Source organism: Somniosus microcephalus, chromosome 4, assembly GCF_052327205.1.
Source record: "Somniosus microcephalus isolate GS21.2 chromosome 4, FLI_Smic_1.0, whole genome shotgun sequence".
Taxonomy (NCBI): Eukaryota; Metazoa; Chordata; class Chondrichthyes; order Squaliformes; family Somniosidae; genus Somniosus; species Somniosus microcephalus.
In genome coordinates, this window is record NC_140990.1 from 338,411,486 (window position 1) to 338,433,393 (window position 21,908).

Genomic DNA, 21,908 nt, shown 5'->3' on the forward strand with positions numbered 1-21,908 from the left:
ACTTTCAGTGATTCGTGTACAAGGACACCCAGGTCCCTCTGAACACCAACATTTCCCATCTTGTAGATGGTACACACTGCAGCCACGGTGCGCCGGTGGTGGAGGGAGTGAATGTTTAAGGTGGTGGGTGCGGTGCCGATCGAGCGGGCTGGTGTCGAGCCTCTCGAGAGTTGTTGGAGCTGCTGAGTAAATGTTGACATAAAGCTGTTACTCAAAAACTGTGACACAAGTCAGGGAACTGTGGATAAGAATGGCATCGTATACAATGTTTTTATTATAGTTAGACTTTAGCAGAACAAGGTGGCCTTCTGAGACAGAATATCGACAGTGATGACACTACAAGCAATGACCAATTGTCAGTCTCCAATAAACAGTGCTCTCGAGCTGTGCGATTATACAGAAAGCTCAGACAGTCAGCGGTTGGCACTGCATAAAGAGGCACAAACTCAAACCCTTTCACCTCCTTCCCAACCTCCCATTCCCGGCACATTCCCAGGATGTGGAACAGACGCCCAGGAAAAAAAAAAGAGCAAGCTGTTGTTTTGTCGATTAACTCCTCCAAAAAAACGGGTGCAGGTCAGATGGCCGGTGGGAGATGGGAATGGAGGTTGGAGGGAGGGGGAGAGACTGAGGCGGCGAATCACTCGTGGGGAAGGAGAGACTGACGGGAAAGGCGAGGTGCTGAGAGTTTCGATCCACGTGACGTTGGCCCGCCCGTCACGTCGCACGGGTTACGCCGCACGGGGTTATGGTCTGCCCATCACACCGCTCTCGTGCTCCTCCGGACCCCGCTGGTACCTCTCGCTCTGGTACTCTCCCTCGTTGGCATTCTTCATCCTCTGCCTGACCTTCAGCTGCTTCAGACGGTTCTTGTCCACCTCTCGTTTGGTGAGAAGGAAAGTGATGATTCCGGACGGGAGACCGATTAACCTGCAGCAAAATGACCAGGGGAATGGAGTGGATTAACAGCACAATATGTAACTCGTCCTCACTGCAGCGAGATAGGAAATAAAACACGAGCAGAATAAAAGAACATAAAATCGGAAGCATAGCAAATCCTCGATAGTGCGGCCCTGTCACTGTGTGACTGACTGTCCCCTCGATAGTGCGGCCCTGTCACTGTGTGACTGACTGACCCCTCGACAGTGTGGACCTGTCACTGTGTGACTGACTGACCCCTCGATAGTGCGGCCCTGTCACTGTGTGACTGACTGACCCCTCGATAGTGCGGCCCTGTCACTGTGTGACTGACTGTCCCTTCGATAGTGCGGCCCTGTCACTGTGTGACTGACTGACCCCTCGATAGTGCGGCCCTGTCACTGTGTGACTGATCCCTCAATAGTGCGGCCCTGTCACTGTGTGACTGACCCCTCGATAGTGCGGCCCTGTCACTGTGTGACTGACTGTCCCCTCGATAGTGCGGCCCTGTCACTGTGTGAGTGACTGACCCCTCGATAGTGCGGCCCTGTCACTGTGTGACTGACCCCTCGATAGTGCGGCACTGTCACTGTGTGACTGACTGACCCCTCGATAGTGCGGCCCTGTCACTGTGTGACTGACTGACCCCTCGATAGTGCAGCCCTGTCACTGTGTGACTGACTGACCCCTCGATAGTGCGGCACTGTCACTGTGTGACTGACTGACCCCTCGATAGTGCGGCCCTGTCACTGTGTGACTGACTGACCCCTCGATAGTGCTGCCCTGTCACTGTGAGACTGACTGACCCCTCGATAGTGCGGCCCTGTCACTGTGAGACTGACTGACCCATCGATAGTGCCGCCCTGTCACTGTGTGACTGACTGACCCCTCGATAGTGCCGCCCTGTCACTGTGTGACTGACACCTCGATAGTGCGGCCCTGTCACTGTGTGACTGACTGTCCCCTCGATAGTGCGGCCCTGTCACTGTGTGACTGACTGACCCCTCGATAGTGCGGCCCTGTCACTGTGTGACTGACTGACCCCTCGATAGTGCGGCCCTGTCACTGTGTGACTGACTGACCCCTCGATAGTGCGGCCCTGTCACTGTGTGACCCCTCGATAGTGCAGCCCTGTCGCTGTGTGACTGACCCCTCGATAGTGCGGCCCTGTCACTGTGTGACTGACCCCTCGATAGTGCGGCCCTGTCACTGTGTGACTGACCCCTCGATAGTGCGGCCCTGTCACTGTGTGACTGACCCCTCGATAGTGCGGCCCTGTCACTGTGTGACTGACACCTCGATAGTGCGGCCCTGTCACTGTGAGACTGACTGACCCCTCGATAGTGCGGCCCGGTCACTGTGTGACTGACACCTCGATAGTGCGGCCCTGTCGCTGTGTGACTGACTGACCCCTCGATAGTGCAGCCCTGTCACTGTGTGACTGACTGACCCCTCGATAGTGCGGCCCTGTCACACTGAGACTGACTGACCCCTCGATAGTACGGCCCTGTCACTGTGTGACTGACCCCTCGATAGTGCGGCCCTGTCACTGTGTGACTGACCCCTCGATAGTGCGGCCCTGTCACTGTGTGACTGACCCCTCGATAGTGCGGCCCTGTCACTGTGAGACTGACTGACCCCTCGATAGTGCGGCCCTGTCACTGTGTGACTGACCCCTCGATAGTGCGGCCCTGTCATTGTGTGACTGACTGACCCCTCGATAGTGCGGCCCTGTCACTGTGTGACTGACTGACCCCTCGATAGTGCAGCCCTGTCACTGTGAGACTGACTGACCCCTCGATAGTGCGACCCTGTCACTGTGAGACTGACTGACCCCTCGATAGTACGGCCCTGTCACTGTGAGACTGACTGACCCCTCGATAGTGCGTCCCTGTCACTGTGTGACTGACTGACCCCTCGATAGTGCCGCCCTGTCACTGTGTGACTGACCCCTCGATATTGCGGCCCTGTCACTGTGTGACTGACTGACCCCTCGATAGTGCGGCCCTGTCACTGTGAGACTGACTGACCCCTCGATAGTGCCGCCCTGTCACTGTGTGACTGACCCCTCGATAGTGCCGCCCTGTCACTGTGTGACTGACCCCTCGATAGTGCGGCCCCGTCACCGTGTGAATGACCCCTCAATAGTGTGGCCCTGTCACTGTGTGACTGACATACTGACCCCTCAATAGTGCAGCCCTGTCACTGTGTGACTGACCCCTCGATAGTGCAGCCCTGTCACTGTGTGACTGACCCCTCGATAGTGCAGTCCTGTTACTGTGTGACTGACCCCTCGATAGTGTGGCCCTGTCACTGTGTGACTGACATACTGACCCCTCGATAGTGCGGCCCTGTCACCGTGTGACTGACCCCTCGATAGTGCGGCCCTGTTACTGTGTGACTGACCCCTCGATAGTGCGGCCCTGTCACTGTGACTGACCCCTCGATAGTGCGGCCCTGTCACTGTGTGACTGACCCCTCGATAGTGCGGCCCTGTCATTGTGTGACTGACTGACCCCTCGATAGTGCGGCCCTGTCACTGTGTGACTGACTGATCCCTCGATAGTGCGGCCCTCTCACTGTGTGACTGTCCCCTCGATAGTGCGGCCCTGTCACTGTGTGACTGACTGACCCCTCGTCAATGGACAAAAAAGTATAATTTATTAATACCAATTCAAAATTCAAATTCATCAATGGAAGGTGGGAGAGGGCACCGAGTGATACTCCCACGTGTATAAGTACGTTGCTGGTACTTCAATTAAGATGGCTAAGAGGAGGTTTAATACAGCTGATCAAAATCCTGAATAGTTTTGATGGAATAAATAAGGAGAAACTGTTTCCACTGGCGGTACGGTCGGTAACTAGAGGACACAGATTGAAGATAATTGGCAAAAGAACCAGAGGGGAGATAGGGAAAATTATTTTTACGCAGCGAGTTATGATGATCTGGAATGCGCTGCAAGATTCAATAGTAATTTTCAGAAGCCAATTGGATAAATACTAGAAATTGCAGGTCTATGGGGAAAGAGCAGGGGGGGAGTGGGACTAATTGGAGAGCTCGTTCAAAGAGCCAGCACAGGCACCCTGGGCCGAATGGCCTCCCTCTGCGCTGTGAGATTCTATGGATGCCTCCCCCAGACCCAATATCCACTCACATAAGAACATAAGAAATAGGAGCAAGAGTCCGCCACACGGCCCCTCAAGCCCGCTCCGCCACACGGCCCCTCGAGCCCGCTCCGCCACACGGCCCCTCGAGCCGCTCCGCCACACGGCCCCTCGAGCCCGCTCCGCCACACGGCCCCTCGAGCCCGCTCCGCCACACGGCCCCTCGAGCCCGCTCCGCCACACGGCCCCTCGAGCCCGCTCCGCCACACGGCCCCTCGAGCCCGCTCCGCCACACGGCCCCTCGAGCCCGCTCCGCCACACGGCCCCTCGAGCCCGCTCCGCCACACGGCCCCTCGAGCCCGCTCCGTCACACGGCCCCTCGAGCCCGCTCCGCCTCACGGCCCCTCGAGCCCGCTCCGCCTCACGGCCCCTCGAGCCTGCTCCGCCAGACGGCCCCTCGAGCCTGCTCCGTCACACGGCCCCTCGAGCCTGCTCCGCCTCACGGCCCCTCGAGCCCGCTCCGCCACACGGCCCCTCGAGCCCGCTCCGCCACACGGCCCCTCGAGCCCGCTCCGCCTCACGGCCCCTCGAGCCCGCTCCGCCTCACGGCCCCTCGAGCCTGCTCCACCTCACGGCCCCTCGAGCCCGCTCCGTCACGCGGCCCCTTGAGCCCGCTCCGTCACACGGCCCCTCGAGCCCGCTCCGTCACACGGCCCCTCGAGCCCGCTCCGTCACGCGGCCCCTCGAGCCCGCTCCGCCACGCGGCCCCTCGAGCCCGCTCCGCCACGCGGCCCCTCGAGCCCGCTCCGCCACGCGGCCCCTCGAGCCCGCTCCGCCACGCGGCCCCTCGAGCCCGCTTCGCCACACGGCCCCTCGAACCTGCTCCTCCATTCAATAAGATCATGGCTGATCATGGGCCTCAACTCCACTTTCCCGCCCGATCTCCATATCCCTTGATTCCCCTAGAGTCCAAAAATCTATCGATCTCTGTCGTGAATATACTCAACGACTGAGCCTCCACAGCCCATTGGGGCAGAGAATTCCAAAGATTCACCACCCTCTGAGTGAAGAAATTCTCAAATGGCCGTCCCCTTATCCTGAGACTGTGCCCCCTAGTTCTAGACTCTCCAGCCAGGGGAAACAGCCTCTCAGCTCCTACCCTGTCAATCCACCTCAGAATCTTATCTGTTTCAGTGAGATCCCCTCTCATTCTTCTAAACTCCAGAGAGTATTGGCCCAATCTACACAATCTCGCCTCATAGGACAGCCCTCTTATCCCAGGGATCAATCTAGTGAACCTTCCAGCCACAGCAATCAGGGGTCTGCCTTGTTCACCTCCCTTATGCTGCATACTGAGGCTAATTGTAATGGCCCCTGACGTCGCCCTGGCTCAGATCAAGTAACTCAGTCTGTGAGATGGTAACGAGTCGCTCACAGTCAGTGCGACACTGAGTCACCAGGTAGCCCCACACCAGTGGTTTCAGCTCAGAAAGGAACTCGAGAGGAGGCGACACACTGACACACAGAACCGGTCTCTCCTCCGTTGAGACTCATAGAAAACATAGAAGATAGGAGCAGGAGTAGGCCATTCAGCCCCTCAAGCCTGCTCCACCATTCAATGCGATCATGGTTGATCATCCAAATTCAGTACCCGGTCCCTGCTTTCTCCCCATATCCCTTGATCCCTTTAGCCTTAAGAAATATATCCAACTCCTTCTTGAATATGGTGTGGAGATGCCGGAGTTGGACTGGGGTGGACAAATGTAAGAAGTACAATATTTGACCCCTTGTGACCCCACCTCATTGTTCTTTGATGTAATGTTTCCCTGACTGACCTGTTTGGACACCATTCACACCTTTGACTGCTGTGATTATCTCTCTGCCGAGGTGTGATAAATGGCAGTTGGAAAGGTTACCTGTAAACATCTGACATGATTCTCTGACTATATAAGCTGTGTCTTTATGCATTTCTCCACTTCACCTGAAGAAGGTGCAGCGCTCCGAAAGCTTGTGATTTCAAATAAAGCTGTTGGACTATAACCTGGTGTTGTGTGACTTCTTACTTCTTGAATATATTTAATGTATTGGCCTCTACTGCCCTCTGTGGTAGAGAATTCCACAGGTTCACCACTCTCTGGGTGAAGAAATTCCTCATTCTCAGTCCTAAATGGCTTACCCCTTATCCTTAGACTGTGACCCCTGGTTCTGGACTCCCCCGACCATCGGGAACATCCTTCCTGCATCTAGTCTGTCCAGTCCTGCTAGAATTTTATAAGTTTCAATGAGATCCCCTCTCATTCTTCTAAACTCCAGCGAGTACAAGCCCAATCGACCCAATCTCTCCTCATACGTCATTCCTACCATCCCAGGTATCAGTCTGGTGAATCTTCGCTGCACTCCCTCCATGGCAAGAACATCCTTCCTCAGATAAGGCGAACAAAACTGCACACAATACTCAAGGTGCGGTCTCACCAAGGCCCTGTACAACAGCAGCAAGACATCCTTGCTCCTGTACTCGAATCCTCTCGCTACGAAGGCCAACATACTATTTGCCTTCTTAACCGCCTGCTGCACTTCGTGCCTTTCCCGCTCTTACCAGGCCAGGCCAATTTTTCCCATCGGATTCTTGGCCTTCCGTTGTGGGATGTATTCTGGGCGGCGTGAGATCGGGCCTCCCGGAGCCCCTTCTGATCGCAGCGCCAGTCTGTTGCCGTGGATGGATTTAACGCTGTGCGGCAGTACGGCTGATGCCAGGCGGCTGTGGCCTGGCAGAACTGTGCAGGTGGCAGGGGCAGTGAGCTGGACCACGCAGCACCTCCACCGGCCTGTGGAGAAAACAAAACAGGGCACGGTCACCGCAGGAGGACAACCAATGAGAGAGGGGCCAGGGCCCAGGCAACAACCTCACCACTGTATTCGCTCAGCCCCCGTTCCCCTGCCTCTCCCCCTCATCTCCTACCGACTCCACACTGGGTTACAGTCCCACAGGACCAGCAGCTCCCCAGCACCTCACCCGGGCAATCAGCTCTCAGGTGCCAGCCTGTAAAGCGATGATTGGCTGGCTATTCAACTGTGGGGGCAGGGCATCACAACCAAGCAGGCCCAGACCCCATCCAATGACCAAAAGACACACTATAGACACTCACTCTCACACACACTATAGACACTCTCTCTCACACACACTATAGACACTCTCTCTCACACACACTATAGACACTCACTCTCACACACACTATAGACACTCTCTCTCACACACACTATAGACACTCTCTCTCACACACACTATAGACACTCACTCTCACACACACGATAGACACTCACTCTCACACACACTATAGACACTCACTCTCACACACACTATAGACACTCACTCTCACACACTATAGACACTCACTCTCACACACACTATAGACACTCACTCTCACACACACTATAGACACTCTCTCTCACACACACTATAGACACTCACTCTCACACACACGATAGACACTCACTCTCACACACACTATAGACACTCACTCTCACACACACTATAGACACTCACTCTCACACACACTATAGACACTCTCTCTCACACACACTATAGACACTCACTCTCACACACACTATAGACACTCACTCTCACACACACTATAGACACTCACTCTCACACACACGATAGACACTCACTCTCACACACACTATAGACACTCACTCTCACACACACTATAGACACTCTCTCTCACACACACTATAGACACTCACTCTCACACACACTATAGACACTCACTCTCACACACACTATAGACACTCTCTCTCACACACACTATAGACACTCTCTCTCACACACACTATAGACACTCACTCTCACACACTATAGACACTCTCTCACACACTATAGACACTCACTCTCACACACACTATAGACACTCACTCTCACACACACTATAGACACTCTCTCTCACACACACTATAGACACTCACTCTCACACACACTATAGACACTCTCTCTCACACACACTATAGACACTCACTCTCACACACACTATAGACACTCTCTCACACACTATAGACACTCACTCTCACACACACTATAGACACTCTCTCTCACACACACTATAGACACTCACTCTCACACACTATAGACACTCACTCTCACACACACTATAGACACTCTCTCACACACTATAGACACTCACTCACACTATAGACACTCTCACACACACTATAGACACTCACACACTATAGACACTCTCTCTCACACACACTATAGACACTCACACACTATAGACACTCACTCTCACACACACTATAGACACTCTCACACTATAGACACTCACTCTCACACACACTATAGACACTCACTCTCACACACACTATAGACACTCACACACACTATAGACACTCACTCTCACACACACTATAGACACTCACTCACACACACACTATAGACACTCACTCTCACACACACTATAGACACTCACTCTCACACACACTATAGACACTCACTCTCACACACACTATAGACACTCACTCTCACACACTATAGACACTCACTCTCACACACTATAGACACTCACTCTCACACACACTATAGACACTCACTCTCAGACACACTATAGACACTCTCACACACACTATAGACACTCACTCTCACACACTATAGACACTCACTCTCACACACACTATAGACACTCACTCTCACACACACTATAGACACTCACTCTCACACACACTATAGACACTCACTCTCACACACACTATAGACACTCACTCTCACACACTATAGACACTCACTCTCACACACTATAGACACTCACTCTCACACACACTATAGACACTCACTCTCACACACACTATAGACACTCACTCTCACACACTATAGACACTCACTCTCACACACACTATAGACACTCACTCTCACACACACTATAGACACTCACTCTCACACACACTATACACTCACTCTCACACACACTATAGACACTCACTCTCACACACACTATAGACACTCACTCTCACACACACTATAGACACTCACTCTCACACACACTATAGACACTCACTCTCACACACACTATAGACACTCACTCTCACACACACTATAGACACTCACTCACACACACTATAGACACACTCACACACACTATGGATACTCACTCTCACACACACTATAGACACTCACTCTCACACACTATAGACACTCACTCTCACACACTAGACACTCTCTCTCACACACACTATAGACACTCACTCTCACACACTATAGACACTCACTCTCACACACACTATAGACACTCACTCTCACACACACTATAGACACTCACTCTCACACACACTATAGACACACACACACTATAGACACACTCTCACACACACTATAGACACTCACTCTCACACACACTATAGACACTCACTCTCACACACTATAGACACTCACTCTCACACACACTATAGACACTCACTCTCACACACTATAGACACTCTCTCTCACACACTATAGACAGTCTCTCTCACACACTATAGACACTCTCTCTCACACACTATAGACACTCACTCTCACACACACTATAGACACACCCTCACACTATAGACACTCTCTCACACACTATAGACACTCACTCTCACACACACTATAGACACTCACTCTCACACACACTATAGACACTCACTCTCACACACTATAGACACTCTCACACACACTATGGACACTCTCTCACACACTATAGACACTCTCACACACACTATAGACACTCTCTCTCACACACTATAGACACTCTCACACACACTATAGACACTCTCTCTCACACACTATAGACACTCTCTCTCACACACTATAGACACTCTCACACACACTATGGACACTCTCTCACACACACTATAGACACTCTCACACACTATAGACACTCACTCTCACACACACTGTAGACACTCACTCTCACACACACTATAGACACTCACTCTCACACACACTATAGACAATTCACAATTCACAATTCAAATCGCTTTATTGGCATGATAAGGTACATCTTATGTTGCCAAAGCATCAAAATACATTTATGGTTGAACACATAAACGCGGTTCTATTCATAGTGTATAAACAGGTATATCCCTGAGTTTATAAATATACATTCGCCTTGTTTATATATACTCTTGTCTTAGTTTACTGGTTGTCCCTCACTACCCCCTCCACCCCCCCTCACTACTCCCTCCCCACCCCCCCCCTCACTACCCCCTCCCCACCCCCCCTCACTACCCCCTCCCCACCTCACTACCCCCTCCCCACCCTCACTACCCCCCCTCACTACCCCCCTCCCCCCCCTCACTACCCCCTCCCCACCCCCCCTCACTACCCCCTCCCCCCCCTCCCCCCCATCCCCCCTCACTCCCACACTACCCCCCTCACACCCCCCCTCACTATAGACACTCACTCTCACACACACTATAGACACTCACTCTCACACACTATAGACACTCTCACATACACTATGGACACTCTCTCACACACTATAGACACTCTCACACACACTATAGACACTCTCACACACACTATAGACACTCACTCACACACACTATAGACACTCACTCTCACACACACTATGGACACTCACTCTCACACACACTATAGACACTCACTCACACACACTATAGACACTCACTCTCACACACACTACAGACACTCACTCTCACACACTATAGACACTCACTCACACACACACTATAGACACTCACTCACACACACTATAGACACTCACTCACACACACTATAGACACACTCACACACACTATGGATACTCACTCTCACACACACTATAGACACTCACTCTCACACACTATAGACACTCACTCTCACACACTAGACACTCTCTCTCACACACACTATAGACACTCACTCTCACACACTATAGACACTCACTCTCACACACACTATAGACACTCACTCTCACACACACTATAGACACTCACTCTCACACACACTATAGACACTCACTCTCACACACTAGAGACTCACTCTCTCACACACACTATAGACACTCACTCTCACACACACTATAGACACTCACTCTCACACACACTATAGACACTCACTCTCACACACTAGACACTCACTCTCTCACACACACTATAGACACTCACTCACACACACTATAGACACTCACTCTCACACACACTATAGACACTCACTCTCACACACTATAGACACTCACTCTCACACACACTATAGACACTCACTCTCACACACTATAGACACTCACTCTCACACACACTATAGACACTCACTCTCACACACTATAGACACTCACTCTCTCACACTATAGACACTCACTCTCACACACACTATAGACACTCACTCTCACACACACTATAGACACTCACTCTCTCACACTATAGACACTCACTCTCACACACACTATAGACACTCACTCTCACACACACTATAGACACTCACTCTCTCACACTATAGACACTCACTCTCACACACACTGTAGACACTCACTCTCACACACACTATAGACACTCACTCTCACACACTATAGACACTCACTCTCACACACACTATAGACACTCACACACACTATAGACACACACACTATAGACACTCACTCTCACACACTATAGACACTCACTCTCACACACACTATAGACACTCACACACACTATAGACACTCACACACTATAGACACTCACTCTCACAATCATCAGAGATAAGAACAGAAGAAATAGGAGCAGGAGTCGGCCATTTGGCCCCTCGAGCCTGCGCCGCCATTCAATAAGATCATGGCTGATCTTCTACCTCATCTCCACTTTCCTGCACTAGCCCCATATCCCTTGATTCCCTTAATAAAAGAAAACAGACTTGCATTTCTATAGCACCTTTCACGGCCACCGGACGTCCCAAATCGTTTTACAGCCAATGAAGTACGTTTTTTTTTAAGTGTAGTCACTGTTGTAATGTAGGAAATGCGGCAGCCAATTTGCGCACAGCAAGCTCCCACAAACAGCATAATAATAATGACCAGATAATCTGTTTTAAACATAAATATTGGCCAGGGCACCGGAAAGAACGCCCCCTGCTCTTCTTCGAAATAGTGACCGTGGGATCTTTTACCTTCCCGAGAGAGCAGACGGGGCCTCGGTTTAACGTCTCATCTGAGAGACGGCCCCTCCGACAGTGCAGCACTCCCTCAGCACTGCACTGGAGTGTCAGCCTGGATTTATGTTCTCGAGTTTCTGGAGTGGGACTTGAACCCACAATCCTTGTGCCTCCGAGGCGAGGGTGCTGCCCACTGAGCCACGGCTGAGACTCATGGGAAAACGTCAGTCTGTCACAGTTAAAGACACAGGGGTTCAGGGTTCGAATCATTCCGGTCCCAAGCCGTGCTACACTGCGTGTCCGTGCAGCTTCGAAGAGAGATTGCTTACCACGTCACGTCTCTAATTACTCATATACTGTATCCCAAAATGTTATTTTTTGAAAGAAATCTATCTAATCTGCATTTGAATGAAGCAACACTGTTTGCACCATCTCCCTGTGGAATCTGTTCCACAGATTGACCACTTGCTCACACACGATGAGTTAGTGTAGGATGGTCGGTGCTGTATACTGAGAGTTGCAGTGACCAGAGAGGGCCAGGCTGGTGTGGGATAACGTTCTCTTCAGCCCCTCTCAATCCTGTTACTGAGCCAACTTGAGATGTGACCCCTGGGTATCTTGTTCCGACACGATTGGGATTCAGTGTTTCAGTCAAATAAATGAGGAAAGCAGTCTTTGGATAAAACAATTGTGTTTGGAATGAGCTTTTCTCAGTTGGTAGCAGGTCGTCGATTCAACCCAACCGCAGGGACTTCAGCACAGAAGCTAGGCTGGAACCACCGAGGGAGTGCTGCACTGCCTGCGGTCCCATGCAGTGTTTCACTGAAGCCCTGTCTGCCCTCTCAGGTGGACACCATAGATCCCACGGCACAATTGGAACAAGAGCAGGAGTTCTCCCTGGTATCCTGGCCAATGTTCCTCCCTCAACTAACATCACTGATGCTTCTGGGATCATGTACTATGCAAACTGGCTGTTGGATTCACCAAAAAAAACAACCCTCGACCCCTGCGTCCTTCCAAACTATTGCCCCATCTCCAACCTCCCTTTCCTCTCCAATGTCCTTGAACGTGTTGTCGCCTCCCAAATCCGTGCCCATCTTTCCCGCAATTCCATGTTTGAATCCCTCCAATCAGGTTTCCGCCCTTGCCACAGTACCGAAACGGCTTTCATCAAAGTCACAAATGACATCCTTTGTGACTGTGGCAAAAGTAAACTATTCCTTCTCGTCCTTCTTAACTTGTCTGCAGCCTTTGACACGGTTGACCACTCCATCCTTCTCCAACGTCTCTCCACCATCGTCCAGCTGGGTGGACTGCATTCGCCTGGTTCCATTCTTATCTATCTAATCATAGCCAGAGAATCACCTGCAACGGCTTCTCTTCCCACTCCCGCATCATTACCTCTGGTGTCCCCCCAGGATCTATCCTTGGCCTCCTCCTATTTTTCATCTACATTCTGCCCCTCGGCAACATCATCGGAAAACACAGCGTCAGTTTCCACATGTACGCTGACGACACCCAGCTCGAGCTCACCACCACTTCTCTCGACCCCTCCATGGTCTCTAAATTGTCAGACTGCTTGTCCGACACCTAGATCTAGATGAGCAGAAATGTTCTCCAATTAAATATCAGAAAGACCGAAGCCAATTTTCAGTCCCCGCCACAAACTCCGTTCCCTAGTCACTGACTGCATCCCTCTCCCTAATATCTGAGGCTGAACCACACTGTTCTTGGTGTCATATTTGACTCTGAAATGAGCTTCCGACCGCATATCCGCAGCATAACTAAGACTGCCTATTTCCACCTCTGTAACATCACCCATCGCTGCCCCTTGCCTCAGCTCATCCGCTGCTGAAACCCTCGTCCATGCCTTTGTTACCTCTAGACTTGACTATTCCAACGCACTCCTGGCTGGCCTCCTGATATACCTATCAATTCATTCCATGAAAAGCGACGAGTTAAGATAGTAACTATAGGTTTTTATTGGCTAAATAACAGAGCCCACCCTCGTGGGTGATCGGTTCCAACAAGGACGAATACTAGCCAAGCGGTCACCTTTATGCCTGGGCAAGCAGGCGGAGCCATGGGCGGAGTCAGCTGAGGTATGCCTAGGTATAACAGCGTGCGTGGCAAGAGGTAACTGTGATAACAACAGTGTAAACAGTGATAACAACAGTGTAACAATAGTGAACGGTTGTGAACGATAACAGTGGTTTACCACATTCACCCCTTGTTTAAAATTGAGTCCGGCGGGGTGAAGTGTACTACCAGTTCGTGTATGTCAGTCTATCAGGAGGCCTCGTAAGCCTTTCTGATCGGCGCAGCAGCGGCGGCGGTGGTGCAGTATCCGATGTTAATGCTGGTGTCTGCGTGGTCGACGAAGGCTCCTGGGGTTCCGGCATGCCGCCTACAGGAGCTGGATTTGGGGGAGTGGTGGGGGATAACGGTGGTATCTCAGGGGTGCCCGAGGGTGCGAGGTCTCGCAAGGAGACTGTGTCCTCCCGCCCATCTGGGTATGCCACATAGGCATACTGGGGGTTGGCGTGCAGGAGGTTCACCCTCTCGACCAGGGGGTCCGTTTTATGGGTCCTCACGTGCTTCCGCAGCAGGACGGGCCCCGGAGAAGTCAGCCATGTTGGTAGCGAGGTTCCCGTCGTCGACTTCCTGGGGAAAACAAACATTTGCTCATGAGGGGTGGCGTTAATGGCAGTACAAAGCAGTGACCGGATGGAATGGAGCGCTGCCGGGAGGACTTCCTGCCAGCGAGAGGTTGGGAGGCCCTTAGACTTTAGGGCTAAGAGGACGGCCTTCCAAACTGTCGCGTTCTCTCTTTCCACCTGGCCGTTCCCCCGGGGGTTGTAGCTGGTGGTCCTGCTCGCAGCAATACCTCTCGCGAGCAGGAACTGGCGAAGTTCCTCGCTCATGAAGGATGAGCCCCGGTCGCTATGTATATAGTTCGGGAACCCGAACAAGGCGAAGAGGTCGTTCAGGCATTTGATGACCGTGGTACTGGTCATGTCTGGGCAGGGGATGGCAAAGGGGAAACGGGAGTACTCGTCAATAATGTTGAGGAAGTACACATTACGGTCAGAGGACGGGAGGGGCCCCTTAAAATCGATGCTCAAGCGCTCGAAGGGGCGGGTGGCCTTGATCAGGCTTGCTCTGTCCGGCCTATAGAAATGCGGTTTGCATTCGGCACAGGCTTGGCAGTTCCTGGTCATGGTCCTGACCTCCTCGATGGAATAGGGCAGGTTGCGGGCCTTAATGAAGTGGTAAAGTCTAGTGACCCCGGGGTGGCAGAGGTCGTTGTGGAGGGTCCGCAGTCTATCAACTTGCGCGTTGGCGCATGTACCTCGTGATAGAGCATCTGGGGGCTCGTTGAGTTTACCAGGCCGGTACAAGATATCGTAATCGTAGGTGGAGAGCTCAATTCTCCACCTCAAGATCTTGTCGTTCTTGATTTTGCCCCTCAGCTTGTTATTAAACATAAAAGCGACCGAACGCTGGTCGGTGAGGAGGGTAAATCGTTTGCCTGCCAGGTAATGCCTCCAGCGTCGTACCGCTTCCACAATCGCCTGGGCCTCCTTCTCGACAGAAGAGTGTCGGATCTCAGGGCCCTGGAGGGTCCTTGAGAAGAAGGCCACAGGTCTCCCCGCCTGGTTAAGGGTTGCAGCTAGGGCGAAGTCGGATGCATCGCTCTCCACTTGGAAAGGGATGGACTCATCCACTGCGTGCATTGTGGCCTTCGCAATGTCTCCTTTTATGAGGGAGAAGGCTGCGCATGCTTCTGCTGTCAGGGGGAAGGAGGTGGACTTCATGAGGGGTCTGGCTTTGTCCGCATAATTGGGCACCCATTGGGCATAGTAAGCGAAGAGCCCCAGGGTTCTCTTCAGTGCCTTTTGACAGTGGGGAAGGGGGAGCTCCATGAGGGGGCGCATTCTTTCGGGGTCGGGGCCGATGACTCCGTTCTCTACTACGCAGCCGAGGATGGCAAGGCGCGAGGTGTTAAGCATACATTTCTCCTTATTGTAAGTGAGATTCAGCCGTTGGGCCGTACGGAGGAATTTCTCCAGATTAAAATCATGGTCCTGCTGGTCGTGGCCGCAGATGGTGACGTTATCTAGATAAGGGAACGTGGCATGCAGCGCGTTCTGGTCAACCATCCGGTCCATCTCCCTTTGGAAGACCGAAACCCCGTTGGTGACGCCGAAGGGAACCCTAAGGAAGTGGTAGAGGCGGCCATTCGCCTCGAAGGCGGTATACTGGCGGTCCTCAGGGCGGATAGGGAGTTGGTGATAGGCCGACTTAAGGTCGATGGTGGAGAATACCCGGTACTGTGCAATCTGGTTGACCATATCAGATATGCGGGGAAGGGGGTATGCGTCCAGCTGGGTGTACCGGTTTATGGTTTGGCTGTAGTCGATGACCAGGTGGTGTTTATTGCCGGTCTTAACGACTACGACCTGGGCACGCCAAGGGCTGGTGCTCCCCTCGATGATGCCCTCCTTCAGGAGTCGCTGCACCTCAGAGCTAATAAAAGCTCTGTCCCCGGCGCTGTACCGCCTGCTCTTGGTAGCGACGGGTTTACAGTCGCGGGTGAGGTTAGCGAACAAGGAGGGGGGGCGAGACTTTGAGAGTGGAGAGGCCGCAGGTGGTACGCGGCGGGCGGTTTAAAAACTGCTGGTTGTAGACTGTGAGTGGGGGGAGGGGTCCACCGTATGCCAAAGTGACACTTTGAAGGTGGCATTGGAAATCCAGCCCTAGTAGGACGGCAGCGCAGAGCTGGGGCAGGACGAGAAGTTTAAAGTTTTTATATTCCGTGCCCCTAACCGACAGGGTCACCACACAGTAGCCGCTGACGTCTGTTGAATGGGACTTCGACGCCATCGAGATCCGATGGCGCGTTGGCCGGACAGTGAGGGAGTAGCAGTGCACCGTGTCTGGGTGAATAAAACTCTCCGTGCTCCCGCTGTCGAACAGGCAGGTCGTGGCGTGGCCGTTTACTTCGATGTCCATCATGGACCTGGACAGATGATGCGGGAGAGCTTGGTCAAGCGTGACGGAGGCCAGTGTATGGCTGAGTGAGCTGCTGTAGTCGGCAGGTGAGGCGGTGGTCGGGTCTGGAGACAAAATGGCGGCCGAGTGCGGCGAACAAAATGGCGGCGCCCATGACGTGGATCCCCACAAGGTCGAAGTTGAACAAAATGGTGGAGAAGATGGCCGCCCCCACGACTCACATGAGGCACTGCTGGCGTCTGTGGCCTTGATCAAAGATGGCCGCCCCCACGACTCACAGGAGGCACTGCTGGCGTCTGTGGCTTTCCCCCTGCAGGCGTTTGCGAAGTGGCCTTTTTTTTCGCATCCGGAGCAGGTCGCGTTCCTTGCAGGGCAGCGCGCCCTTTGATGTCTCGCCTGGCCACAGAAATAGCAGCTGGCGGCCCGATCGCGGGGCTCCGCTGCCGCAGCAGGTCCCGAGGGTGGCGGTCCCGATCGATTCCGGGACACCGACGCCGTAGTAGGTCCCAGGGGCGGCGGTGCGAGGGGTATTGCGGCCTAAGTCGGGCCCGAGTCCCAGGGTCGCGCAGCACTGTACCCGGGAGTACGCCTCGAGGTCCCGATGGGCCACTTCCAGGGAGCGAGCGAGGGCTGCAGCTGCTTTCAAGCCGAGGTCCTTTGATTCGAGCAGTCTTTGCCGTGAGTAGTTGGACCGAAGGCCTTTCACGAAGGCATCACGGATATTTCCTTCAGCATGTTGTGCAGCCGATACAGCTTTAAAGTCACAGTCCCTGCCGAGTGTTTGTAGCGCCCATAAAAATTCATCTACAGACTCTCCTGGCTGTTGCGAGCGGGATCTTAGGAGATGTCTGGCATACATTGAATTTACTGGGCTCCGGTACTGCTCTTTTAGCAGGTCGAGGGCCTCCTCGTATGTAGCAAGGTCCCGGATGAGTGCAAATACTTTAGGGCTCACCTGGGCGGTCAGAACTCTTAGTTTGTCGGCTTCCGATGGCACGCCGGAGGCTACCAGGTAGGATTCAAAGCAGCTCAGCCAGTGATCGAAATCGAGGGCTGAATTCGCTGCCTGTGGATTTAGATCCAGGTACGGCGGTCGGAGGGCTCGCAGCCAAGTCGGCAGCTGGGGCTGTTGTAGCTGGCCGTTTGGCTGGTCGTTTGGCTGCTCCAGCCCATTCATTTCAAAATTTAGCCAATAAAATTGATATACCTATCAATTCATTCCATGAAAAGCGACGAGTTAAGATAGTAACTATAGGTTTTTATTGGCTAAATAACAGAGCCCACCCTCGTGGCTGATCGGTTCCAACAAGGAAGAATACTAGCCAAGCGGTCACCTTTATACCTGGGCAAGCAGGCGGAGCCATGGGCGGAGTCAGCTGAGGTATGCCTAGGTATAACAGCGTGCGTGGCAAGAGGTAACCTTGTGTAGTGATAACAACAGTGTAAACAGTGATAACAACAGTGTAACAATAGTGAACGGTTGTGAACGATAACAGTGGTTTACCACACCTCCCACATTCTACCCTCTGTAAACTTGAGGTCATCCAAAACTCGGCTGCCCGTGTCCTAACTAGCCCCAAGTCCCGTTCGCCCATCACCCCTGTGCTCACTGACCTACATTGGCTCCCGGTTAAGCAAAGCCTCGATTTCAAAATTCTCATCCTTGTTTTCAAATCCCTCCATGGCCTCGCCCCTCCCTATCTCTGTAATCTCCTTCAGCCCCACAACCCCCGAGATCTCTGCGCTCCTCTAATTCTGCCCTCTTGAGCATCCCTGATTATAATCGCTCAACCTTTGATGGCCGTGCCTTCAGTTGCCTGGGCCCTAAGCTCTGGAATTCCCTCCCTAAACCTCTCCGCCTCACTCCCTCTCTTTCCTCTTTTAAGATGCTCCTTAAAACCTCCCTCTTTGACCAAGCTTTTGGTCACCTGCCCTAATTTCTCCTTGTGTGGCTCGGTGTCAAATTTTTTTGTCTTTTAATATTCCTGTGCAGCACCTTGGGACGTTTTACTACGTTAAAGGCGCTATATAAATCCAAGTTGTTGTTGTTGCAGTGAGGTGCTTAGGGACATTCCGAGAATGTGAAAGGCACTATATAAAAGAAGGAACTTACATTCAGATAATGCCCTTCGTGCCTTCAGATGTCCCAGAGCGCTTTACAGCCAATGAAGTACTTTTGAAGAGATTGAGTAAACTAGACCTGTGTTCTCTTGAATTCAGAAGAATGAGAGGGGATCTCATTGAAGCATACAAAATTATTACAGGGCTTGATAGGGTGGATGCAGGGAGGATGTTTCCCCTGGCTGGGGAGTCTAGAACCAGGGTCACAGTCTCAGAATAAGGGGTCGGCCATTCAGGACTGAGATGAGGAGAAATTTCTTCACTCAGAGGGTGGTGAATCTTTGGAATTCTCTACCCCAGAGGGCTGTGGAGGCTCAGTCATTGGGTATATTCAAGACAGAAGTCGATAGATTTCTGACTAGTAAAGGCATCAAGGGTTATGGCGATAGGGCCGGTGAATGGAGTTGAGGCAGGTCAGCCATGATCTCATTGAATGGCGGAGCAGGCTTGAAGGGGCCGAATGGCCTACTCCTGCTCCTATTTCTTATGTTCTTAAGTGTAGTCACTGGTGAATTGTGGCAGCCAATTTGCGCACAGCAAGCTCCCACAAACAGCAATATGACGATGACCAGATCATCGGTTTTACATGTTGGCTGAGGGATAAACATTGTCCAGGACACCGGGGAGAACTCCCCCACTCTTCCTGATTTAGTGCATTGGGATCTTTTACATCCATCTGAGGGGGCGGACGGAGCCCTCGGTTTAATGTCTCATAACAACAACTTGTATTTATATAGCGCCTGTACCGTAGTAAAACGTCCCAAGGTGCTGCACAGGAGTGTTGTAAGACAAAAACTGTGTCACCGAGCCGCACAAGGAGAAATTAGGGCAGCTGGCCAAAAGCTTGGCCAAAGAGGTAACCGCAAGTACTTTCCTTAAAACCACAATGCTGCGATTACAGCTCAAGTCCTGGTGTTTGAAAACCTTATTTAATTCCTGCAGGTTGTAGGAGGCAGAATGATGCCCGAATCGTAATACACACCCGTTTAATGGCCTCAAGACGATTCTGGACATCTGCTTCGAGAGCCAGACTGCCCGAGCCAGGAGCAGGTGCTCGCCCAAGGTGCAGGTGAGCTGCCCCACTGAGTCAGAAGGTCGTGGGTTCAAGTCCCACTCCAGAGACTTGAGCACAGAATCTGGGCTGACACTCCAGTGCTGTACTGAGGGAGCGCTGCACCGTCGGAGGTGCCGTCTTTCGGATGTGACGTTAAACCGAGGCCCCGTCCGCTCTCTCAGGTGGATGTAAAAGAGCCCACGGCCACTATTTGAAGAAGAGCAGGGGAGTTCACCCCAGTGTCCTGGGGCCAGTATTTATCCCTCAATCAACATCACAAAACAGATTATCTGGTCATTATCACATTGCTGTTTGTGGGACCTTGCTGTGCACAAATTGGTAGCCGCGTTTCCTACATTACAACAGGGACTACACTTCAAAAGTACTTTATTGGCTGTAAAGCGCTTTGGGACATCCTGAGGTTGTGAAAAACGTGATAGAAATGCAAGTCTTTCTTTTTTCTTTGGGTGTCCTAGTACAAGAAACACAGAGTTAGCATGCAGGCACAGCAAGCAATTAGGAAGGCAAATGGCATGTTGGCCTTTATTGCTCGAGGTGTGGAAGTCTGAGCACAGTTTTAGTCTCCTTATTTAAGGAAAGATATACTTGCTTTAGAGGCAGTGCAAGAAGGTTACGTGGATTGATCCCTGGGATGAGAGGGCTGTCCTATGAGGCAGTTTGAGTAGATTGGGTCTATAGTCTCTGAAGTTTAGAAGAATGAGAGGTGATCTCATTGAAACATCTAAGATTCTGAGGTGGATTGACAGGGTGGATGCCAAGAGGTTGTTTCCCCCTGGCTGGGGAGTCTAGAACCAGGGGTCACAGTCTCAGAATAAGGGGTCAGCCATTTAGGACTGAGATGAGGAGAAATTTCTTCACTCCGAGGGTGGTGAATCTTTGGAATTCTCTACCCCAGAGAGCTGTGGAGGCTCAGTCGTTGAGTCTTTCAAGACAGAGATCGACAGATTTTTGAATATTAAGGGAATCAAGGGATATGGGGATAGTGTGGGAAAGTGGAGATGAGGTAGATCATCCGCCATGATCTTATTGAAAGGTGGAACAGGCTCGAATGGCCGACTCCTTCTGATGTTTCTGCACCATCCCCATCAGGCCAGGACTCACCAGAAGCAACATCTTGCACTCCAGCCACTGCCAGTATTTACCTCTCACCCAAGACCCAGCCCTCCAAGCAGCCGCCATCTTAGTCCTCCTCCGTCCCGGCATGCAGCAGCCCAGCGCTCGGGCGCATGCGCCAGTATTGAGGGCGCAAGGTCTTGTGGGAGTAGTAGTCCACGGGCCCCTGGAAAACACCAGTTCACAGGCGGCTATAACCCGGGATCTCGGGTCTGATTGCACTCACAGGGCAGGCAGTAATGATCAGGGAGAGGGACGCGGCGCCCCGAGTCCGCGGGAAGGCTTTGCCAAGCTAAGGCGAACTACAACTCCCAGAGGGCCGAGCGCACCAGCAGCCCCCTCGGACAGGAAGTCCCGCCTCCGGGCGTCAGTGATTGACGGCCGATAGTGACGTCACGCGCCGGCCGGCCTGCCATTGGCTGTTTCCAGGGCGGCCTGTGAGAGCCGGGTGGGTGAGCACGAGCGGGAGGCGCCGGGCTGGTTAGT

General features: G+C 52.4%; 1 protein-coding gene across 1 annotated transcript; it reads right to left on the reverse strand.

Moving 5' to 3' along the window:
• Nucleotides 1-239: 239 nt before the first annotated feature.
• On the reverse strand, nucleotides 240-21,554 carry LOC147120711 (uncharacterized). Its single transcript, XM_085986942.1, has 3 exons — nucleotides 21,452-21,554; nucleotides 6,620-6,848; nucleotides 240-930 (listed from the first exon to the last, which is right to left on the reverse strand). Exons 1-3 carry the CDS (start codon nucleotides 21,510-21,512, stop codon nucleotides 747-749), a joined length of 474 nt encoding a protein of 157 aa, XP_085843068.1. The 5' UTR covers nucleotides 21,513-21,554; the 3' UTR covers nucleotides 240-746.
• Nucleotides 21,555-21,908: the final 354 nt, after the last annotated feature.